Source organism: Anas platyrhynchos, chromosome 1, assembly GCF_047663525.1.
Source record: "Anas platyrhynchos isolate ZD024472 breed Pekin duck chromosome 1, IASCAAS_PekinDuck_T2T, whole genome shotgun sequence".
Lineage (NCBI taxonomy): Eukaryota > Metazoa > Chordata > Aves > Anseriformes > Anatidae > Anas > Anas platyrhynchos.
This window is the reverse complement of record NC_092587.1, coordinates 131216203-131241584: the sequence shown is the minus strand read 5'-3', so window position 1 is coordinate 131241584 and position 25382 is coordinate 131216203. Positions and strand designations below refer to the sequence as shown.

General features: G+C 37.4%; 1 protein-coding gene across 10 annotated transcripts in view; it reads right to left on the bottom strand.

The window, feature by feature from the left end:
- The window catches only part of MID1 (midline 1), a 247705-nt gene that overhangs the window by 90834 nt on the left and 131489 nt on the right, over positions 1-25382 (bottom strand). For 9 of the 10 annotated variants that reach the window (XM_038173018.2, XM_038173019.2, XM_038173021.2 and 6 more), the window contains exon 2: positions 12049-12764. In XM_038173018.2, coding sequence (XP_038028946.2) covers positions 12049-12708 — 660 coding nt within the window. In that variant the 5' untranslated portion in view covers positions 12709-12764. Of the gene's footprint in view, positions 1-12048; positions 12765-24972; positions 25165-25382 lie in introns of those variants that run through there. The other variant, XM_027447618.3, reaches the window with a different exon arrangement.

The window sequence follows — 25382 nt, the reverse complement described above, 5'->3', positions numbered from 1 at the left end:
CATGAATTTTTATCACAGAAATAATGACTCAGAGAGAGCATCCCTGACAGAGGCAGCTTCCAAGATTGGATATTTACCTGACCTTGCAGACCTCCTCTAGAAGGAAATGAGTTCCTCCAAGGAAAACATGTGACAGCACATTCACAGCCTGTTTTGCAAACAGGAGTAATCCAACAAGAAACTCCAGTCTTGAACTTCAAAGTGAATTGGGGTGCTTAGCATGGTTAAAGGATATCAGAAAAAAAATGTGAAAAATAAGCGTCTTCCCTTCTACTTTCCTTTTATTTTCTTCCTTGGAGTGACAGTTTCATCACTAATTATAAACACAATCGTTACACAATAAGCCCTCCCACATCTGCATCTGTAACTTGTAACAATCATTTACCTACAATCCAACAATTTTCTTGTTGATTTTACCCCTATACAGCAAACACTCAGTTTTACAAACAATAGAGGTAACAATTAGACTAAAAGTTTCCTTAAGTTATTAAAACACATTTTGATTTTGTGCACATCTAAAACCTTGACTGACTTCAGCAGTGCTGAAATTAAGCACTCTGAGATTTAAGAGCAGAACTCCAAATTGTTTTTGTTTGCTTAGATTTTGTTGTTTGTTTGTTTTCCTATATGGTAACAGTGATTTATTTGGCAGAAAAAATATACTGTTTTCAAATGAGAATGTGCAAATTGATTTAGACAGAGCAAGAACCCATTTAAGACTGCTAAAAATTCAGTCTACATTTAAATGTTTACATTTAAATTTTCAGGCATTCAAAAATGTCTTACTATTTTATCACTCTCATATTCTTCTCTTACTCTTTTACAAAGTCTCTTTCAACAAAAGACATAAAAAGAAAGTTACTGATCTAAAGAGGTGGTATTACTTACGAGTAATTCACTGTATGTTCAGACAAAGGTTTTCCATTCTTGTAAATACTGACAATGCTGAATGTAATCAAGTAAATTAAAGACAGTAAAAGGTCTCTCTGATGATATTTCTTATGCACAAAAACCTAAAATAACTTGTTAACATCCTGCTTGCATGAGAACTTCAGTGCATCAGAATTTCATGAGAGCTAGACCAGCGTCTACAAAGACCCTATGAAAATAAAGCTAATTCAGAAAAATGTAAGACAGCATGAAAACACAAAAAGGCATCATGGCTGCTGCTCTAATTGGTGGATCTGAATGGAAAGGTCACGTTTTCCTCAAGAGTGATCATAAGAAATGCTCAAAAGAGGGTGAAAACATTATTGTGTTTCTAATATAACGCCCCTTCCCCCCAAAGCTGAAGCATATTTTTTAAGTTGAAAAGTGATATCAAATGCAGGGGAAAGAACAACGTCTGCCCTTACTTAAGCACATGAAAGAAAAGATTGCATCATCGTAGGAGTTCACTCAAAGTTTGCATAACCTCACTGGGCATCTTGAGCAGGTCCTTTAGCGGACACCTATAGCTCCTTGGGATGAAAAAGCACATCAGTGCAGGGGCTCCCTCGCATGGCAGAGTTTTCAATTCACAGATTAACCCTCAGTGCTGGTCTTCCAGCATCAGCACTTCACCACAGAAAGGCAAATGCAGCTCCATCCCACAGAGTTGAATCACACCCTATGTGGTGGAAACGACCCGGTGATGGTAGGGACATCTAGGAGTGCCCCCTCCCTGAGCAACCTGGCATGCTGAGGAAGCAGGAACCATAGGAAAGACCATACAACATCCGGAAGGACCATGACTACAGGAAAAACACAGGGCCTTTCTCTCCCAAGCATTCACCTCTGCCAATCTCATGTACATCTGCAAAAACATTTTTCCTCTTTTATAGTTTAAAGAATATGGTCAGATTTGTTATATTAGAAAAGGAACTGAACATTTTCTGTGTTGATTAATATTATTATTTTTTTTTTATATTTATGATGTCAGTCAAATATTATTCATATCATATTAAATGTTCCTTCTGGTATACCTCTGAAGGGATTTCTTGCGTGTATGTGCTTAGACTCCTTGGGTCATGGATATATTTTAAATGTCTGTTTAGGTGAACTGTCATCCATATACTGATCAATATCTTTTCTGATCTTTTAACAACTTATTAATAAAATAAATATTGCTTGGATTCAGTCTGAAGAGACTTATAGCCCGCAACCCATACATTGCTGGCTTAATCTGGAGAAAAAATTTGCACACACTGCCATTAACCACAGCCCACCAAGTCTGTTTAATGCTTCTACCATGAGACACATCTGTTGTAAACAGCTGTCTGCCTTTAATTTATTGAAAAGTTTGACTGTGTCACAGTAAATAAGAGAAAGCGGGCATACAGCCTCAGGTCTTAAAATTGCTGGTGTGGCTCCAGAGATGTATTTCAGTGAGGAGACTCCTGTAATGCAGGAGCCAGCAACAACTTCCAGTCCACTGTACACCGAAGCAGTCGCTATCCTATCAGGGCACACCACCATTCCCAAAAGTAGAAGAAAGTCAATCCATATAATTAATATATCTATGTGGGTTCACCCACAGCTGGTGAATGCACAGTAGCTGACAGTAAGAAATTATCAGTGTAGTATAGCCCTAAGAGGAAAGGTGATGAAAAGGACTCTTTGTACTTTTCAGCATTTTGAGAAGAGACAATACATTTTATTCCTACTTATTGTAATTTTTATGATTACATTATGGTTTTGCATATGTCATATAAAAGATCTCTTCTTCTTGTACTACTTTTTCATTTTAATTTTATTGAGAATTCCCTTTGAAAAATGAATGTGATAACAAAATCAGAATTTCATTAAGAAATAAAAGCTGAAACACTTATGACATAAAAAACACTACAGACCAAACCTAGAATTTAATTATCTTAGAATGTCTCAAATTTCAGTTCTTTTTTCAAATTTAGGCAGTGTAAGTTTTCAGTCAATAGAGTACTATTTTGTACGCTTATTACAGTGTACTATCTTTGGTTTGAACATCACAATTAAGTAATGGGAGTATAGGCTGGCACAGAAGGCAGGACATGCAGTTACACTGGAACTTCTCCTAAATGAGAACGCAGACCTTTCAGCACAGTGAAAAGGTGAGGTTACCTATATTTCACACCAGAATCATTAAAAGAAATCAAAAAGCGGTGCCCCTTTTGACTAGTGGAACTCATCAATATTTATTATTATTATTATTATCATTATCATTATTATTATCATTATCATTATTTATTTAATCTTACCCATTACATAATGCCATGAGGTAGCCTGAATATTACTGATACCATATGACTTTTCTAATTTACTAATTATACTTCTTCAAGCAAGGAATACATCTCTTCATGAATTTGTGAAAGATTTTATACTCTGGACTTAATTTTGAACAGAACCTTTGTGATTTGCCATGGTAAAAATAGATAAAATTATTTCTGTACTTTACAGATATGTTTGGCAGAGATGTTAGTACAGTGGAATACCATCTATTCCAAAGTCAAAAAAGCCCACAGAAATTTCCTTTTCTCTCTTTTTTTCCTCTCTCTCTCTCTTTTTTTTTCTTTCTTTCCTTCCTTCCTTCCTTCTTTTTTTTTTTTTTTCCTTCTCTATCTCTCTCTTCTTTATTATTCCACCAAAATATTCTTGCCATTTCAACTTTTAAGCATTTTCTTTTTGTAGCCAGTGTTTAGTGTGTCACAAAGAGGCTATGGTTAAGGCATCTGTGGTAATTTAGAAGATCATCCTCAATATGAAAACTAATTAAATAGGGAAATTGCAAAAGGAAAAAAGCTAGCCGTAGGCACTCCAGTTACATCTCTCATCTGCACTGAATTTGATCCCTCTCATACTGCAAAATATAATTAAAAGATCATATTGCTACTTTGTGTTATTCTGACACTGTAAGGAAGTTAAAATTACAAAATTTAAAATGACTAGACTGAAACAACTTTTTACCTGGAAATTTTCCTTTACCCAAAAATGCAAATAGTGTAAGCATGAAAAAAACCACACACCATACCTTCCTTTCAGCGTCAAACTGATGAGCATGCATTCCTGAAAACACACAAATAACCCTAAAATGTTGGAAGTGCATTAGTGTCATACTCCAGATGGATAGTGAAATATTTCTACATAACCATACTCCTGACTATGGACATTTCTTGTCCTTTTTTTTTTCTTCTTTTTTTTTTCTTTTTTTCCTTTCTAGTTTTTAGGTCTCAGAATCTCAAGGAGCTGTTTCAGAGGAAGTAAGGCATAGACAAAAACACACAGGTGTTAGCAGGTGGCAAAGAATTTTCTAAATATTGCAGTGCAATCCCAGCTATGACAAAATTTCCCATCTTGGCAGCTGAAAACAGGTCTGTAAGCTCTAATGAAGGGGATCTGAAAGGTACAGAGGCAATGCAGACATCCAGTCTCTTGAGAAATTTGTTTGAGGCATTAAAACAACATGAACATGCCCCCTTTTACAGTCATAACTGTGATAATGCACAAGGCCAACACCCCACACAAAGGAGGAAATTCATAAAACAAATTATACTTCCACTTCAGCCTGCAGAAATTTCAAAAGAGAAGACTGTCATAAAAAGCAATCCTGCTGGCACCATACAGCATCAGGAACACCAATGTTACATTACTTATTTATTAGCTACCCAACATGTTCTATATATTTTACTGGCAGGTATGAAGACAATGTGGTTCCATTTAAGTGTTTGTACTTAGGTAAGAATTGCTTAAGTAAGCATATATAGAAGTTCCAGGGATAGCTCGGTAGCTCAGTATTGTCACACTATGACAAAATCATTTACTTTTCCATTTTCTTTGCTCCTTCTTCATTTTCACAGACTTCAGACAACTGGAAGAACAGAGAAGGCTCTATCTCATTCAAGAGAGTGCATTTTAAATGAGAGGTGAAAGCTGTGAAGTCCCCTCATGTCCCCAGTGTGGGTGCTTGCTGTTGGTATCAACAGCTTCCTTCCCACCCCAGCAAAAGAGAAGGCTTCCTATGGGTCAAGGGAAGACAAGGGGGCTGGTCTGGGGGAAATGAGAGAGAGAGGGAACACAAAGTCTTGCCATACACATCAGGCTCTGAGGCCAAAGGAACCCACCACAGCTTTGCAGTCTGTGACCTGGGAGACCTTGTCTGTCCTTGGACTATTCAGGCTTTTTGAATTAGGTAGGCACTATACCTTACTGGCTATGAACAACTATGTGTAGGCTCACAGTGTTGAGGACACACACGAATACTATCATTTTGCTAGGAAGGGCACATTTTGCTGAAAAAATATAAGGCCAAAGAATATCTTGATAGATGTTTGTAAAGACTGAAATGCAAAGTAATGTACTGGGATCGTTGCTGGATTTGTGTTTTAAGATCAGAGAATACAGAAAAAAAAAATATAATAGGTAATGAAAATTGTTTAACATAAAATGAAGAACTGAAATGCTTTAATCATGCTCCTATGATTGTATGTCATTACAGGGCAGAATTAAAGTAATTTGGATTTCTCTTCATGTAGTAATTTAACATGTTAAATTAATCCTTGAGAGAAATCTGAATATTGAGTGTTCTGTAGTGCTAGTTTGGGAGATACTTATATCCATGTTGTTGTTTTTTCCTATATAAAGCATACCACCAACAACCTTCACATTTGTCTGAAAAATTATTTGGTGTCACTTTTTATTATTATTAATATCTGCATTAAAATAAGGTTATGCCTTTAAATAAATTTAGAATATACATACTTTATGTATTGACATACATATTCGTACACTTCCACATACCTCTCAATGCATCCAAAGAGTGTGAGATTTAGCCTACTGTCTATGGCAAGTTCTCTTAAACACACTCCCTCAGCGAGCTTTATAATTCCCTAATAAAGCAATAAAAGAACTATTTTTCTCATTCTATTTAACAATTTTAAGAAAATGTACTGTTACAGTATATAAAGTTCTGTCTTTGAAAGGTCACCTTGTTTGTAACTTCTCCCATTACCTACCCTATATTTGTTACTTCATTAGGCAAGCACTACCTTTCCTACACAAAGGGTCAACCTGTCCCCAACTCTGAATGTTCTAAGAGAGTTAGCTATTTGTCCTTAACCTCATTTATTTCCTTCATTTCCATTTTTATTGCTTTATTGTTTGCTGTTTAAACACAGATTCTCCTTCTGAAGAGGCATTTGTCATTCATTATATTCCAACACCACCTCTCGATCATTGTATTATCTCTAAAAACGTATAAGCAACAAAGGGACAGTCAGGAGGTCATTACAATAAGCAAATTAAGAGCTAGAACAAGGACTTGAAGTCCATTAGCATTTTGGATCAGATCCATGGAAAATTATGAAAATATATTTAACATCTAGTGTACCTTCCCTGGAAATCGGAATCATGAAAACAAAGAAAATAATGCAGTACTAGTTACAATTACATTTGTCTTCTTCCTGTAGATATTATGCCTTCAACACTATCATTCCCACTAAAAATTGAAGGAAATAAGTTATATACAAATATTTATGAAAGATAACTGGTAAATTTGTGAAAGCTTTTAAAAACCGTAGCTTATATTATTTAAAATATATTCAGTAAATAAAAACAATCTAATTGAACTTTATTTATAGCTATTGTTAAGTAATATATCATAATCCATGGTCATAAATACCCGGATCTCCAAACTAGGCTAAAACATTCTAAAACTTACCAAAACAACAAAGGAAAACAGAGTCCACCGCTAATGTTGTTACGACTCTATTGACATTTACTTATTCTTTTAAATTCCACCAAAGATATGTCAGATGGTGCAAACACACCCACCTGAGATAATACTAGACTAAAAAGTATGTTCTAAAGTCTGCCTTAAAATTTACATATCAATATAATAAATGTCGCTAGAAAGCCTTTGTAATAAAATAGTTTGTTCCTGCATATATCATCTTCCATGTAAAAAGTCATCATTTTGGATATTTGCAAATATTAAAGCACAGAGAGTTAACTATACTTTCGCATGTTTCTGTGTTAAATAATATCTGATAATATTCCTTACTAGTATATATATATATGACTACTCCTCTTTTTCATTTCATAACGAATACAATGAAATATGTGTCAAGCAGTACCTAATCTAATAATAATACAAAGCTGTAGCTAATTTAATAACAATGAAAGTTCAGGAGTTCACGTTTTTTCAGGTTAGTTATAGTGGTTTATGTATATACTAAAGTTGCTTAGCTGTCACTGTAGAAGGTATTTTTCTACATTTTGAAATTATTAAGTATTATGTATGGAAAAGTGCCACTTATCTAAACATTTAATAATGCATATCACTATAACACTGAAATACTATCATATTTCATATCAGTTGATTTTATTTTATTTTTTATTTTTTACTATAAATTGCTTCCAATAAATAGGAAGTTAGTATTTAAGGGCATGCAGGCAAAAAAAATGCTACTAAAAAAGTTATATTCATGAAGTATTAAAAATAAATACCAAGAAAAACAACTAAGGTGTAGTTAATGCACACATGATCAAATATATTTTTATTTGTCCTACCTATAAGTGAAAATTTATATTTACTTAAAATATCGGCATACGTATATTTATACAATTACACAGTTCTGGATATTAATTGCTAGAAATTATGTGTATTTCTGTGCTATCCAAACACATCTACACATACATACATACAAACATATGTAGTATTGCCATGTTATTGTATTAATGCAAACCCTTTGAATATTAATATAAAATTGATAAAATGTATACAGCATATATTTACATATATTTGCATAATGTATTTATATATAAGTACAGAAACCAGTATTCCTGTATTGCCAACCAAACTGTTTGTTTGAGGACAGGCTTAGAATTGTTAGGTTCTCACAGTATCATAATATATCAATTAATGATCAAGCTGCAAATACAAAATATCACAAAGAAGAAATAGTGGGAAATCTTCCCACATATTTTGCCAGTATCTCTGCACAGACATTTAAATATGAGAAGTTTTTATCTCAGAGTATCAGGGAAGGACATATATTTTTGTGCTCTATTTGTAGAAGTTGTGGACCTGACAAAATCTCTTACCTTTATACCACCAAGGTAGGTTTATGGGAGTTGAATGCAATTCTTCTTATGTGGAAACAGCTTATGGCTGCTTCCCACCAAAAAATATTTGTGAGTAATTGAATTGACACATAATGAAAACCGAATCCTTGCATCCTGAATAAAGAAGTGCACAAAAAAATAGATGTCCATGGATTCTGCCACTCAAATGAAATAAAAAGCATACAAACAAGAAGCTCCCTTTTGTTCTTGGAATTCCGGACTGACATTCAGAGGACTTCCCTGCCTTCATAAACATGTCCAATACGCAACAGTGCTAATAAGGTTCAAAGAAAACCACAGAGAACCACTGGTAACCTCTAACAGTTTGATTTAATAAAAGATTAAGCGGCAAGGAAATCATTTCAAAAATAATTTTGGGCAGGGTTATACATGTGAATGACCATATTCACAGTAAATATGAAGAGGAGTAAAATAGTTGGTTTCAATGGAGTTAAGAAGGTTTTATACCACTTTAAAATATGGTTTATTGTTTATCTTCCTCTTTTGTCACATCTCTCCATGGCTCTTTGGCTAAAATGAAATGGATGATAACTCTCCATCCTCACCCACCACCGTCTCCCCCAAATATTCTTCCTTCTTCCAAAACAATTTTATATTTTAATTTCTCTTATGATTTTCCGGAGTATAAATACATAATAGGACAAGGAGTATAATAGGACAACAGTATTTTTCATTAATTTTCTCTAAAAATAACAAGTGCACTTTTAAATTGTGTTTTCCTTGCCATTGCAACAAGAAAAAAAAAAAAAAGAATCAACATCAAAAATAATTAGACAAAAATATTTTCTTTGTGATAGTATAGCGGAGTAAACATCAGCATTTGTATCTTCTATTTTTAAAGCTCTCATTGCTTATGTAGCTAAAATTTATTTCTAACTTTTACTACAATAATGACCACCACCTCATAAAGTCAATGTACCACTGGAATGTTTCCTATTCTCTCTTTTTGTCACGGTTTATGAGGCTTCTATTTTTAAGGCATCTGTGTTTATGTTTTTTTTTTATTTTTTTTTAAAAAAGAAAATAAAAAATAAAAAGTCTATAAACACTAAAATAATTATACACACATAGTTATACTGTGAGGTCTTGGTAACTAAGAAAGAAGTGGTTCTGGAATGTGTCCTCAGCTCCTTCCACCCACAGTAAAAGTTCATTAAGAAAAGCTATGGCTGGAGCCATAGCTGCCAAAGGAAAACACTTTCTCCTTTTCAAATGTCCACAACTGTGATTACACTGACTGTTAAACATGCTTTAACATAGACTTCTCTGCTGGACAAGTGTACAGAACTCCTAATTAAAGGGTTTCATTTTTGCCACAAAAGGAGCTAGATTGCAATGGCATCTTTTGTCCTATGCTTAATGAAGGGTGAGATATAGTTTAAATAATTAGTAACACTGCTGGAAGAGAATGTGAGTAATTAGCATAGCTTGACACCCAGAGCTACACTAGTTGCTGTTGTTAGCATCAACAATGTGTTGATTTAAAAAAGAAAATTGCAAGAAAAGAAAATGTCACTTGAAGCGGTTTGGGGTTTCTTTTTTAAAGATACAATTAACCAACCATTTTTGAATGAATCCTCTACACTATTGACTACCATTTGCTCATTCTTTTAGAATTTTCATTTTAAATTTTGGTAACCTATCTATCAACCAAACAGACTCATGTATTTAAAAACCCACAGCAGCAATATAATGAGCAACAACCTGTTTTTCAGAGGGGAATTTTCTGATCTGCTTTATTTCTGATCTACTTGCACATTGCATTTGCCAATGGCATCTGCACATTATTGGTAGGTTAACAAAGACTATCTGCAAGCTTGCACCAAATACGTACATTAGCAGCTATCCCTGGGCTCAGTGTAAATATGTTGAAACCAGTGGCAAAATTGGCACAACTGGTGTAATTGCTGGGAATAGCAAAGTGAAATAGACTGCCTCATAACAAAAAGGTTAGTAACTGGATTTCATGTAGACTAAAAATTTTCTTTATAAACTGATTCTAGATAGACTGGGTACAAGGAAAGTCCAAGTCTCAAAAATTCTGTGGACATTATAAAGAATTATAGGAATTGCCATTGTAAGGAAAGGGTTATTTGATCCAGGCCTATCCTAACCATTAAATTAGTACTCAAATTATTCTTGAACAAGGCTGGCAGAAAGTATTCTATTAGGCTTCTTCCAAATTAGCTAAACTGAATAATATTTAATGTGAATGTTGCTTGTCTGTGTGAGATACCCATCCAGAGTTTGCTTAGGAATCTTTGCACAGCAAAAGCATAGATTATGCAAAAACACCCTATTTTTTTTTCTTAACCACCTGCAATGTTAAGCCAAAAATCTCAAAAGAAGATACATGCTTTTCAAACTTTTCATTCAAGACTAGTCATATCTAAGTACATCAGCAATAAGAAATTTTTCTTTAACGTTTATTGACATCCTCAAAAATATTCTTATTGAGTATTTAATTTTGAAGGTACTTCATGTTAAGTATCACATTTCTGCTCATATAAAGTTGATAAAAAATACAGTCATTCAGTCACTACTAGCTTACTAAATAGAAGCACCTGGTAAGCATGTAAACCTGCTGGATTATTGAAAAGAATTGTAGGTCCACGCCCCTTGTATTCACATTTATAGTCCATTTTACTAATGGCTAAACTCTTAATTGTTAAAGAAAAAATAAACCTGCTTAAAGGAAATAAAAAGCAGAAATAACAACCCCTTATTGAATAAAAAAAGTCTTTAAGAGATGAAAAGAAGCTAATAGGTTCAGGTAAAGAAGTATTTTTCATTATATTAATGTAATTGTAGAATATGATCTGCATGCTTGCACATGCATAGAGGCATAAAAAAATGTGGTATGTGTATGCAAAACTTACCTGCACTCACATAAAGTTGTTGTAGATGTGTGCAGCCTCGTGTTTTTATCTGAAGGTATTTAAGAAAACCCTTCCTGTTAGTTAAAACTATTAAAACAGTTTCTTTTCACATCTCTGAAATTCTGTGTGAGAAAGCTGGCAGTTAATATTTGCCCTCCACACTTGTGACTTCTCAGTTGCAGTTCATAGCTGAGAAATCCCCTCAAAACACAGGCAGGCAAGCACACACAGACCAGCCTGGGGGAATGAGGAACGGCAGCTTAGGGTTTTAAATTCATTCCTGTGCTCTGCCATAGCACCTGAATTGGTGTGATGGGTCAGGGGCTACTTGACTTGGCCTCAGCGGGAGTCTGAGGAGCCAGCTGAGCCTCCCGTTGCCCCTGGTGAGGATGTCCCACACGAGTCAGGGAGTCAGGGACTGCCAGTCGCCTGGGTGCTGGGTGGGTGAGATGCCATGCCAGTGGGGACGGAGAGCTCGCATAACCATGGGAATTGCTACAAGGAACTAGGGAAGAATTTTGGTTTTCTTTCCTGCAAGGCAGCACAGGAAGAGCAAGGCTGGCATTCGAACCCCCTGGGGTGGTTGGGCAGCTGCAGCCCCTGAAGCCAGTGCATGTAAATACATCTTCTGCTAGCAATGATGCAAAGAGCTTTCCACAATGAAAACAACTCAATGAAAAATAATCAACAGCAGAGTGTATGTGAAGAAAGCCTGACATTTCCGTCAGTGCCTGTGTATGTGCAGTCAACATGAAAATCCTGCTAGATGACATGAGTGAAGATGTAGGCAGATAAGCAAATTCACCCCAGCAGTAGTGCACACTGCATGTTCCTTATGATAGCTATAGAAAAATCAAAGCACAACTGAGAAATCTGTCTTTAAGGGAAAATCTGACACCTTTTCAATTTTGATGAGCACATATAGATCTGCATATGTATCTCATCTGGTGACAGACCGCACACCTGCCGTTACCAGCCCCTGCCCAAAGGAGGAAATACAACACCCATCTGAAGGACGCTTTCCTTCCCAACCACGCGCCATGGGGTGCAGAGGCTGGTAGGTATCACTAACCTTTAACTTGTCATAGCGCTCGCTTAAAGCTGCCACCTGATGGTCACGGTGCCGTCCGACTAGCTTGCACAAGGCACAGATCAGCTGGTCATCAGTCACGCAGTACATGTTAACCTTCTCGTCCTCGTGCTCCAAGCACATTAATCCCCTGATGTGAGAGTCTGGGATGGGCTCGATCAGCCGGTGGCCAGTGAAGGGCTTCTTGTTGGGGTGAGTGGCTTTCAGGCACTCCTCGCAGTAGGAGACCTCGCAGGTAACACAGGTCTTCACCGCCTCCTGGGCAGGGTCCTGGTCGCAGAACTGGCAGAGGACCTTCTCGCAGGACGACATGCTGTTGCTGTCAAAAGCCCGCTCCCGGCGGGTCTCGCTGGGGGAGTTGGGCCCGCTCACCGAGGCTTTCTGAAACCGGTCGATGATGTTCTGCAGGGTGACGTTGCGCTTGAGCCCCTCTAAGCCACGCTGGCTGAGGGTGATGACATAGCGGCAGGTGGGGCACTGGAAGGCGGTGATAGACTCCACCGGCTCGTTGGTGGCGCAGTGGGAGACGAGGATGCGGTGCGCGCAGTTGAAGCAGAGGCTGTGAGCGCAGGGCAGCAGCAGCGGGTCTTCAAACAGCTCCAGACAGATAGGGCAGGTCAGTTCCGACTCCAGTGTTTCCATCTTCAGGCAAAGCTTTCCTGTGGCGTCAGCGAAATCCAGGGAAGCTGATCAGCTATCTGGAAACACACGTAAAATTCGATTAGGCGAGAGAGAACATGAGGGGTCAGCTGTGGGGGGTTGTCAGCTTTTGCTGCGGCTCCCGGTGCTATCAATCCACAACACCAAGCGGGAGAGCGATCTAAAGTTTTGAAACTGCACATGCACACATCAAGGTATTTAAAACTAGACTTTTTTTTTTTTTTTTTCCCTCCTTTTCCTTTTCCTTGTCTCTCTCTGTTCACTTAAGAATGCAAACCAAAATATTGTTCTTAATTGTTTTTGCTTTCTCTTTCTCTCTCATGTGATTGAGGAGAATGGAAGATGTTTCTGTGCATTGCTAAAAAAACCAAAATGATGACCTTCAAAGAACCTGTTACAGTGAAACCAGATTTCTTCTGCAGATGCTGCTTTTGTCTTTGCTAATCTAATAGTAAAACTTTCTTAAAAACCTTCAATTTTGTATAGCATTGTGCAAGATCAGTCCAGAGTATACTAGCTCATAACTTTAAATCTATCATTTTTAATACAGTTTCCCAGAATTATTTTCTGCAATTTATATTTTCATTTGCTATTACAGCAATAGTACAACATTTAGAGTATACCTCATTGTTTACCTGTGCAAATATATACTTTAATATGTACAGGGAATCATGTGTCAAGGAAAGCACATGATATTTTGACATCTTTTATGTATATATTGTATATTATGATATATATTAATATATTGCTCCTGTGTATTTCAAGATCATATGTATAAAAATATGCACAAAAATATATTTCAAGCATGTTTTTGGTAAATATCTCCAAAGGACTCTATATTGTCCTAACTGAAAAGCCCAAAGAGATATGGATGAAACAAACTACTAAACAGTAGTTTAGCCCAAATTTCTGATGATTCTAATCTACAAGAAGAGCCTCTAAAGAGGAAGACAATGAAATGTGTGATTTGCTCAGTGTTTTGTGTGTGTATGCACATGTGCTTTTGTGTCAGTATTCTTTATTGCTAAAACTCAGGAACTAAGTGCTTGCTCTAGTGGCCTTATTAATCATCTGAAGTGGATTAGGAATCCATGACTTTTAGATGGAGGGCATGGGATTTTCTAGACAAGGCAGCTGCACACCCCTCTCAGAGATCAACTGAAACTTCATTTTGCTTCCTTTTCTGCATTCAGCTTTACAGAGAGTGAATTTGAAAGCATCGCCCTACGCAGCTCTCCCTGCTGAAGCTCCCATCAGGGGCCCATCGCTGCTGTGAGCAGACAGGTCAGTGAAGCAGAAGCAAGAGCTGTGCTTCACACTCACGGAGCTGTACCTCCTCACAGTATAATCTATTTAAGCTTTGTTGCTCATAACCGAAGACAGCTTCAGATGGCACAGCTGCATAGCCTTTACACTGTAAAGTCATTGTTCAGTTGTGTGAACCCTTGCCTCCTTCCCTGACCATGAAAAAACAGGGATGGACAAGAATCCCCCCAAACAAGTCTTGGTTCATTAAGGGTAAGGAGAGCTTGGGCTCATTAGCAGCCTTGGGAAACAAGCATGTTTGAACCTCCTGTACTTTGTTATAATTAGAGTGTGGAGTGCAGTGACAGTGTCAGGAATGCTACCTACAATGCCAATAGGAACCTCAGGAAAATGGGAGAGTTCAGCAGATGGGGTCAAGGTTCAGAGTGCCTGTCAGTATCCAGCCCTGCTTGCTCTGTGGGAAGAGCAGCAAAGGTATCTGTTCCAGAGATATGTTTGGAAATTAGGATACTTTGCCTCTTTGTACAAATGCTCCCTTCTATTCTGCCAAGAAATGCAATCATTTAAAAAAGGCACTGACCCTGTCAAAAAATTTGCTTTCCTGTATCTTCTGTGATGCTGATATTACTTAAAATGAAGTTCAGTTTGCCAAAGATTAATTCATTTTATAACTATCCTTTTATAACTATTCTTCAGCTGCCATAATTATATGGTGCATCTGGTCAAAATTAAAGGGCTGGCAATTTGATATAAGCAGGAAGATAACTTCCCTTCTCTCTCCTCAGCCATAGCCACACAGCACAGAAAAGATGAAAGCATTTTCTACAAATGAAGAACAGTTTGTCTTTCCTCCTCTTCACTCTTTGTATCACACAAGTCCCAGAAGATCAAAATCTCATTCATATTGTTTGAATCCCTTCCACACCACAACTGTATACCTCATCATCTGCTTATCCTGCAGGCTGAAAGCTGTACTGGAAATGGGAGAAGGGGATTTGGGGCTGGCAGTAGACAACATTTTAAGGCGGCAAACAGGCAAACTAAACATTGCTCATCTCTTGGCAGTCTAGTGAAAACCTGCTGACCTCTCAGGTTTGCTTCTAAGGATTCTGTTGGGGATATGGGGCTTTCTTGAATGCTCTGCTTTCTGCACAAAATTCCTCCTGTTCCCTTGTTTGCCAAAATGTTTCATTCATTCAGTTTCCGTCTCAAAGTATTTTTTTAACCAAAGTGTTTCCCATGTTACTCATCTAAAAGAGGGGTGAACAGATTAAACCAGAAGAAAATATTTGCATCACTGACTCATGGAAAAGTATTTAAATCATTGTCATGGCTCTATGTAAACATCACCATACTAATCAATAACCAATTCTGATCTACCTGGCCTGACAGAGCAGCCACTTCTGAATAATGCTCTTTAGTAAGAGCAAGGGTGCCAAAGTCTAATCTTAGACTGCAAACTTCTTGGAATAGAAGCCAGTAAAAGCCTATCTTCCAAGGTAATCAAAGCTGATCACACTGATAGAAACAAACAACAAAAAAAGACTTTTCCCTCTTTTATTTTGCAGCTGCCAATACGTCAAAACATGGTGCATCTGGGATTGAATAATGAATACGTTAAGAGGCACTGAAGAGGGGCTGCATTTTCTATGTAATCCAATGATTGCTCTTTAATCAACTGAATTTCTGATTTGACTTTTAGGTTGGTGTCTGAAGTGCAGTGTGCAGCTGATCCAGCCACAGAATTTTTCAAACACACCAGCCTTAAAGTCTCGTATTTAGTAACTTGTTTTCTTGAGTGTGATAGAGAAATCATAGCAACAGTAAACTGGAAGATTAGGCAAACAATTATAATGCATGGTTTTAAAATGCACATGGTTGTATTCCATAGTCAACATGGCCCATAAATAGAAAGCCACATAGACAGCCTCTAGGCACAGAAAGGAAAATCAAAAAAAGAGTTCATATTTTCAGATTTGCAAAAATATGGAATTTCTGTCAGAAAATTATACTATTATCAAAATGTCATTGGAATGAGAAGTACTGCTTTTCTAATGTTTAAAGAAAAGATATCAAAGTAAAAGTTATCAAAAAAAGACAAGTGCTATTTAAAAATGAATAATACACTTCAGTGATATTAAGTGTGATATCTCCCTGGGACACAACAATTACTTCTGCATTATATGGTAAGCAATTAAGCCAATGAAATCTTGATCCCAGTGTAGTTCATGGTAAGACATCTACTAACCCTAGTGGAGTTAGCTTCTCTAAAGCACAACATTACTATTTTTGAAGGAGATACTAATGTTTTCAGTGGCACAGTAGAGCACACAAAGCTCTTCAGTGCTAAAGAGACATGAGAAATGTGAAAACTAAATCTGAAATAGATAAATTTCAATATGTTAAGTGCCATCAGAGCTGAACAGATATAAAAGATAATCTGTCGAGCTGTTTCATAACTGAAGACAATGTTATGCAGCAAAAAAGCTGTATTATATCTTCTGTTTGCTGTATACTTATAAAAATACAGATCAGAGATACAACCAAAGTCAGAAGAAAACCGTTATCACTGATCTTAATGAGACCCAAAAAATTGAAGTCTTAAAAATATACTTCCTAAGGAGGACATAAAATGCACAGTTCATCACTCTTTAAAACGTTATCATCTATACGTAAATATGGTGATTCGGTGGACCCGAAGTCAACCCATAGCTGACTGTAAGTTCAATCCTGATTTCTCATTGCTGGGGGTGTCAGCTTTATGAATGATCCTGACGCCTTAAGTACAAAAATCAACATACAGAAGCAGCAGGACAAAAATATGAGAACATCTCTGTATAGGGAGATTTCCATGAACCCGAATGGTAAGCATTTTCTCATTGAAAGCAACACCCTTCTATGTTTTGAAGAAATCACCTGCCTTTAGAAAAGTATTGCAAGCCACACTGCTACATGAAGATGTTCTTACAGCAAATACCCATTTATGGCTAGAACTCTTTCTGCACCCAAATGACTACCAACAAATTGCAATTAATATCTAAATAAATCATTTTGCCAACCTCCTTGTGAAAAAGGCAAGTAATCCAGCAGATCCTTGTGATCCAGCAGCAATACCACAGGATATGGTGATGCTAAACTAATAAGATATTTCAAGAAGGCGAACAGAATTCTTTCAAGTTCAACCCAGGTAGTGCCTTTCATCTTACCTTGTCATGTTCAATGGTGAGGCAACTGATAACCTGTTGCAGGCTTTACTTTTAACTGTTTCTCATTGCTGTTATCCCAAAGATGTGACCAGCAGGACCAGGGAGATGACTGTCCCCCTCTACTCTGCCTTTGTGAGGCCCCACCTGGAGTGCTGCATCCAGGTCTGGGGCCCCCAGCACAAGAAGGATGTGGACCTGTTAGAATGGGTCCAGAGGAGGGCCACAAAGTTGGTCAGAGTGCTGGAGCACCTCTCCTATGAAGAAAGGCTGAGAGAGCTGGGGATGTTCAGCCTGAAGAAGAGAAGGGTCCGGGGTGACCTCATTGAAGATTTTCATTACTTAAAAGGGTCTCATGACAAAGATGGAGAACAACTTTTTACTTGATCAGATAATGAAAGGACAGGAGGAATTGTTTTAAACTAAAAGAGGGAGATTTAGATAAAACATCAGGAGGAAATTAGTCACTCAGAGGGTGGGGAGGCACTGGAACAGGTTGTCCAGAGAAGCTGTGGATGCCCCATCCCTGGAGGTGTTCAAGACCAGGTTGGCCGGGGCTTTGAGCAACCTGGTCTAGTGGGTGGCATCCCTTCCCATGGCAGGGGTTTGGAACTAAGTGAAGTAGGTCTCTTCCAAGCCAAGGCGTTCTATGATTCTATGAAAGATCAGTAATATTGGTAATGATTTATATTTGTTCTACTGAAAAAGTAATGATAGTGTAATATTGCCAAAGAACATTGTTCATCTTAACTCAGTACATTCAAGCTAAAACATGATATTTCAGAAGCGTTAACATAATGTCTGAAGTAAAATGACTAAAATACAAAACTACACTTAAATATACATGTTTCAAAAATTGCAGTATGGTGAGGTCACTTTTAGTCAGAAAAGCGTTACAAAATTCTCCCTGTGCAGACAGGATGAATAAATCTCTAACTATTAGAATAAATTTAGCTGACAGTGTTTTAGCATGCCACATGTTGCCTCCTGCTCTAGTTGTGTCCCATCCATTTTTATTCCAGCTGTTTCTACAACCTTCAGAGAAGGTGAGAAGAAAAGCTACCAGGAGTGAAAGAAACAGCAGTGGAAGACATCTTAAGAATATTCATTTTCCACCCTTGCTCCTAGCAGGGAAGTCACAGTATGATTTAAAGCTGTTTCAGTGAACTTTAAAATTGTAGTGACCTCTGTGACACTGAGGGAGGAAACAGAGTTGTATACCATTCTGCAAATCTGAAGCATCTTAGTAACAAATAGCACTGGGCAAAAGAGCAGGACAAGTGCCAAATTCCAGAATTATTTGATGTGTCATCTCACTGACAAAGTCACAGCTTGTTGCATTTTGGTGAATTACGGCCATATTTCATTCAAGGAGGTTGGAATAACATCTTTTCCTAACAATGTTTTCTAACAATCTGTTGCCTTAAAGCTACTACTGAATGCTTATTACAACAAGGCTATGTCAGCCCTGGTCTCATATATGGAAGTGTTCATAAATGGACACAAGACTGCAAAATTGAAGATTGAACACTTGTAGATGACATGATTTTTCAGTTAGAAAATAAAATTTATTAAACTACCACTATATGAATATGAAATAAAATTTAATATGAAATATGAAAATCTGGGTTTGAAAGGTAATAAAATGTGCTATGCATGTATGTATGCGTGTATGTGTGCCTATATATCCTAGGTGTGTAGTAAAAGAAGAATTACAGTGTGCACACACAGTCTTCCTGAATGAACTATGGCAAGTGCTTAAACAGTCTACTATCATAATACACAGCTGCAGCTTTCAAAGCAGCAGTATTTTTCTGGTAAGTGCACTATAAAAGGAAAATTTTAAATTTACGTTCCTGTCATAAAATCTGGCACGGGCAATAAAAAAACACTTGCAATTTTTTCTGTTAGCTCTGAAACAAAAAGCAAGAAAACGTTCTTTTTGCCATTTTCTATCCCACTTTAGGATATACACAAAATTGTCTTGGGAACAACTGCTCCTTCCAACAAATGAATCTGATTGCTTTCCATCACATTCAATAAACATTTCAAATGTGATTAAATCAATGGGCTGCTTCATAGCCCAGTTTTTCTCAAGTCCATTACTGATTTTACTTTCTGCATCACAGACATTGAAGCCTCCAAGTAACTTATGATGTTAGTAGTTTTCAACATCACAGCTAGTGAGATGTTCATCTAAGTATTGTAATTTGTGTAAGTAGTGCATAGGGGGCTAATAATAAAAAATCAGAATTTTTTCTTTAAAAATGTTTAATGAAAATTTCTGTAGCACTAAAGCACACAAGCTGCATACACCCTCAAACATGGAAATACTTTTTTTTTTCACTTTTTTTTTTTTTTAATCAAAACAGTGCAAATAAATAAATATTCAAAGGATAACACGTGTTCATCAACCCCTGGTATGCAAAAACAAATACACAGCATAAAAGAAAATGGCTAGTTCATCCTACTCATATATTTTCACTGACAAGAGTGATTAGTTGCCTTGTCTACAAGTAAGTTACATGCAATATTTCCATGTTGTTGAGATTGTTGTTTGCAGCATTTAAATGATATTAATGCAGCAAAAGAACATCTGCCATGCTGTTTGTCACGATGCAAAGCCTTGACAACATCCCTCTCTGGTTGAACCATATGCTAGTAAGAGAATATATTTTCAAAAAAAACCAAATCCTATATGTTATTCAGTGAGATAAATATCTCACTGAATTAAGGTCTTTGGCACAACATCACATATTAATTCTCATGGGAGCTCAAACAACAACTGAGCCTCAAAAGATATATGCAAGAAAAAAGAAGAAAAATAAAAAAGACCGTGCCTTATAAATCCTGAAGCAATCAGTATTTATATTGATTTAATATTATCTATAATGATTTTATATTGTAATAATTATACTAATATTATAATGATTATAATGATTTAATATTATCTATAATGCTATATTAAATGCAATATTACACACGTGCATATACCTATACTAGGGTATATCTGGAATGCTTTTTTACCTTTATTTTTTATATCGCAATTCTTATAGCTTTATGTTCTTTAGATACAAAAATGCTTGAGGGAAATGAAAGCAAAGGATTGTTTAATACTTAGTACATGTGGCTCAACATCACGTCTACTGGCATTAACAGTGATCTCCTAATAAACCTATGCCCGAAGATGTGTTCCAAAAATTGCTTCTCCAACTTAATTCACACCCTTCATTTGAGAAATTGGCACTTATTCTGGGGTTTATCACAGCAATACAACAAATGTTGAGGAAGTCAGTACAGACCTGGTACCACCAGTTTTCTCATGGCTCTGTTTGCACAGTAGAGCTGTCAATCTCCCACTTCTAGGAATTTCAGTTCTGTAAAGCCTAAGGTGCCATGGTACTACCTGGGCTGTAGTGCAGATGATATAGCAAGAGAAATAGCCAGAAATATTTCAGTACGTTCCTTCTAGTCATATGTGTTCACACACACTGATATGTGATTTAGTGTAGCTTGGAAATATCAGGGCCCTTAAGCTACTGCTGTTTTTTTAGTGAAGGTTTTAGGATGGCTTCAAGAAATCATATCATTCTCTTTCCAGCAAGTTGTCCTATGAATTCTTTCCCTGCAGCTAAGTAAAGCGGGTCATAAATATGATTTAAATTCATGATCATCATCTCCATCTAGATAGTGACATTAGATTATAAATTCCCATGGGAGAACCCCAAGGTCTGCTTTCTTATCAAAGACAGCCATTAAAATAGCAGCAAATAATGTCCCAGGAACTACAACAAGTAAGAAATTGTGACCTTACCTGAGCCAAAGAAATCTGAATTTACACTAACTGCAAGCTGAGGGTATAAGGTGCACTTTTAACTTACTAAAGCACCCAGTGTTTATGAAACTATCCCTATCACATTACATGCTACACTGCTAGCCTCTGACAGTCTTACTCTCTGTTCCTTATATGTGATCGTTTAAAAAAAAACAACCAAACAAACAAAAAAAAAACAAACTCTAAAAGGGTTCTGACTTTTTTAAAAGAATAAACACACTGTCAGTGTTATATTCTGCACTTTTGCAAAGAGTACAAAGAGATTCTGGTGGCTGACTCCCCCTTACCTCACCCCCCATAAAAAAATAAACAAACAAACAAACAAAAAACAAAAGAAACTACCATCCAATACTGAGTAGTTCCTTGCTCTAGTTGCATGCTTGCAGTACACTGTACTGCAGAAGATCGATGATGTATTTAAAAATCAAGATTGTAATCAGGTAATTAGAAGGGGAAATTAGCTGTGAACTGTGGGAGTGAGAAGAGGATAAGGAACAAATTATATCTGTGCTCTTAAGGTAATCTATTTTAGAGGACACGTCTAGTTAGAAACCTCTCTGTTGGTGCAGAAAGCACTCAGCTGAGGTTTCTTGGGTCCAGGAGTAACAAATGGGAACTGGCAAACATCACAAGGGCCCTCACCAGACCCCCAGACCTGCTCCAAGAGGAATGGGGACACTTCCCAACCTACTGCTGCCACGGGGGCCACCATGAGCATGTTTCTACCACTCCACCCAGGAGTACCAGGTTCCCATTCTGTTAGCAGAATGACCTTGGAAGCATTCTTTGCCCCTATAAACTGGAGCAGGAGTCTGCAAATACTTTGTAGCAAATGACCAGTGGAACAAATATTAGAAACATGTTCCTCTCCCTAGTTGCCTAATGATCCTGAACACAAAGGATGATATTCATTTAAACTGGTCTCTGTAGGTTCTCATGGTAGTCACCAGAGAAAAACAGGCATCTCTAGAGGCACTTCATTTAAACAATTTTAAGTTATCTTTAAGATTAAATTACTTCCTAGATATACTTATTTTGTTCCAATTACATAAAGATCTTAGGGTAAGAAATTAAAACTACATCATCTAACAAGTAACAGTGTTCTTGAGCTTCAAAGAAGACAATGGAGAATCTACAGCTCTGCTTTGTTAAAGAATATTCTTATGAACTTATTCACTTATTAGTTAAGTTTGCTTCCAAAAGTCTCTTCCAGCATGCCTCATTTCTATCATTCCTAATTTTCAAAGAACTGAAAGGAGGTACAGAAAACTAAATTGACTTACAGGAGAATGATCACAAAATGGCCTGTTACTAGGTGATGTTACTGAACAGGGATTTTTCTGTTATTTGGATGGTTCTGGTCCCTGCTGCATGTGAAGGGTGTGTGGAGAGTTCCTGAGAAACAGAGGTGATGGGATCTGCACTCAGCAATCTTTAAGGCCAGCCTGCTTGGCATGGCAAACCTAACTTGAACTTAAATTTATTCATAATAGCTTGCCTTCTTATATTGCAGATCATTACTCAGATGCAACATCCTTGTTCTTCCTGTTCTTTATACAACTACCAATCCTGCTACAATTCTCCATATCGAAAGCAGAGCAGGCTTCAAAGAGTTGAGGTACTTCCACTCACAGTACCAGCTAGTGTATTTACTACTTTATTAGTCCTCTCCTCAGGTTGGTTGAGTGTTATTGATTGGCAATATTAACCCAAATCACCCCAAAATGGACAGAATAGTGCATGACTAAAAGTTCTAACCCTGACACAATAGGATACCGAATGAAATGTTGAGATCAACTGAGAAGAGGATAAAAATGCTGTGCTGAGTGCAGTGGTTAATGAGAGCCTGCTGTCCTGCCCCCAAGACACTCAAGGATTTGGCAAACCAACATAGCCTGTTCAGTGAGGTACCACCTCCCACTGACAATGAGATGCAAAGTCAGACTTTATTCCTTGTTAATAAGGCCAAATCTCAAGAAGGTGGCAAGTTTCCACTTAACCTCTCTTGAGGACTTTTTAAGTCATGTCAGCTGGTGCTTTTTGCAAAGAACCAGTAATGCTTTATTGTTTGCCAGAGGCACACCCACTTCTGTTTTATTTCTTGAGAAAGTATTACTTAACAGAAACATACCCATACTACAATAAATCCTTGTGATCTCAAATATTTTCTTCTATGCATTAACATCTTTTAAGGATGTTTTCCTTTACGGTCTATTTAAAGACCTGAGACAAACTAATCACTAAATGCAACCACATAATCTTGCCTCACAGGTCTTTAGTAACCACTCTGTGGCAAAACTTCATTGCTTCAAGATAAGAAATTCAGAGCAGCAAAAGGCTAATTGTATCAGTAATGTAATTTGCAGCTTAGGAACCAAAGTAGTGAATAGTACTAGTTCTTTTTAAACCCTATTGATGACCAGAGAGGTGCTCTGGGATTTGAAGTAAATTAAGAAACAAGATAACACCAGTTTCTAATCCAGCTTAGTAAAGTGATAAGAATAAATGATCCAATTTACTTATACTTCACTTGATAAGAACCAGGAGTCACAGTTGGTAGTTGGTTTGTACAGCTCTTCTCCTGTGTTCAGAGAGCTCCTCATCTTGGGAATGGCATTGCCAAGTAGCATTATGAAATTAACAAAAATGTTTTTCCACTATAAGGCTATTGGCTGAATGTTCTGCCAAACGTGGTCAGACATGCACATACATACACATGAAGAGTATCCACTGACTACTGGTGGTTGGGCTATTTTACTTGACATCCTCAAATTAATTGTCCTGAAAATAGTCTTTAGAATATCCTAAGAGAGAGCAGGAAAAATCAACCAATATGAACAATCACTTCTGAACAACTGTATCAATACCCCAGACAGGTCTCTTACTAAAACATTTCTAATGTCACTCAGAAAATAGATTATTAGGTTTTAAGATAGTATGAAAAGAGAAAACAATAGCTTAATTACATCCCTTTGAGACCCTACTCATCCACAACACATGAAGTCTCACAGATTATCCAAAAAAAAATAGAATAAATCGTCTGCCTCCTGTCAGTTATCAACTAAGTCACCATTACTGCAATAAAGAGAGTAGCACCCTTGCAAGAATTATTGGCATGTTTCTGCACCACCTCCAGTCTCAAGCTTTTTTCTCTCTCTCTCTTTTTTTTTTTTTTTTTTTTTTTTTTTTTTTTTTTTTTCCCGGGAGCTTGCTAACTATCCAATACTTACCTGACTGTGAGCTTATCTTGTTCTCAGAAGATTGCTCAGTTTGAAATACTGAACTGGGAAAATCATATAAGTTCTCTAGCTGTGGGCTATATTTGCTTCTGATTCCTCCAAATGAGTGGTGCATTTTGTAGGCCTTTGAACTTATGTATAAAGTAACTGTGGTGACCAGACTATCACTCTAAGTATACTAGTGCTAAAAAACACATCCTTTGAAAAAACACATTCTCTAGGCCATCATAGGTTTATGTTATGTAACTTCATCGGTTAGAAATAAATAAATGGGATTTGAAAGACTTTGCTTAAGGAGTGGAGAAGACTGCAGGGAATTACTGCATTTTTTTCATTCTTCTCATGTAAACATGTATCTCAGTCTTCCTCTGTTACTTTTAAAACAGAATTATAATGTTCCAGATGTTGTTAACAGTATGAACATGCCAGTGCTCCCTTTAGCTCTCTTATTAGTTTCATGACAACAAGACAACAACAAACCCTCATTTGAAAACACAAGATGACAAATACTCACTGCTGAAAGTTCCCCTTTTCTCCCCTGAGTTTCCAGTACTGAAAACAAAATTTGTCACAGCAACAGACCAAAACTCCACTCCTCCCTTATGACTGCTAAACACCTTCAAAAGACTTCCCAAATTACTTGCAATGGCAAGCCCCCCCACACCAGTATTGGCTGGCAAGAAGCCACCACATGGGTACCCACCGCTGCATCCCGCCCTTCTCCTCCTCCTGGCCGGGGCATGGCTGCGGAGACAGGGACTGTTCTGACCCCTCGGATGGTGCTGGCAGCTCAGTGGCAACAGCTGTCTCCGTCCCAGCAATCCTGTCCCAGTGCTGCCTGCCTCCTTCACTGCGAGGCAGCCGTGGTCAGAGCACAACAGGAAAGCCTCCCCTACAATTGCAGGAAAACCCGCTCCACCTAACCGCCTCCGCCAGCCAGCCAGCCGCCCTTCTTGCTGGGCTGGAACTGAAATACCTGCTTTCTCTCTCCAGACCCAGCCCAAAGAAGGGTAGGAGGCTGGGAGGAGTGGGTCCTCTTGTGGGGCACCCTAATGTCCTGCCTGGTGGCTGTGGGATGGCACTGCCAGGCAGCCTAGCCTATGACAAGCTCAG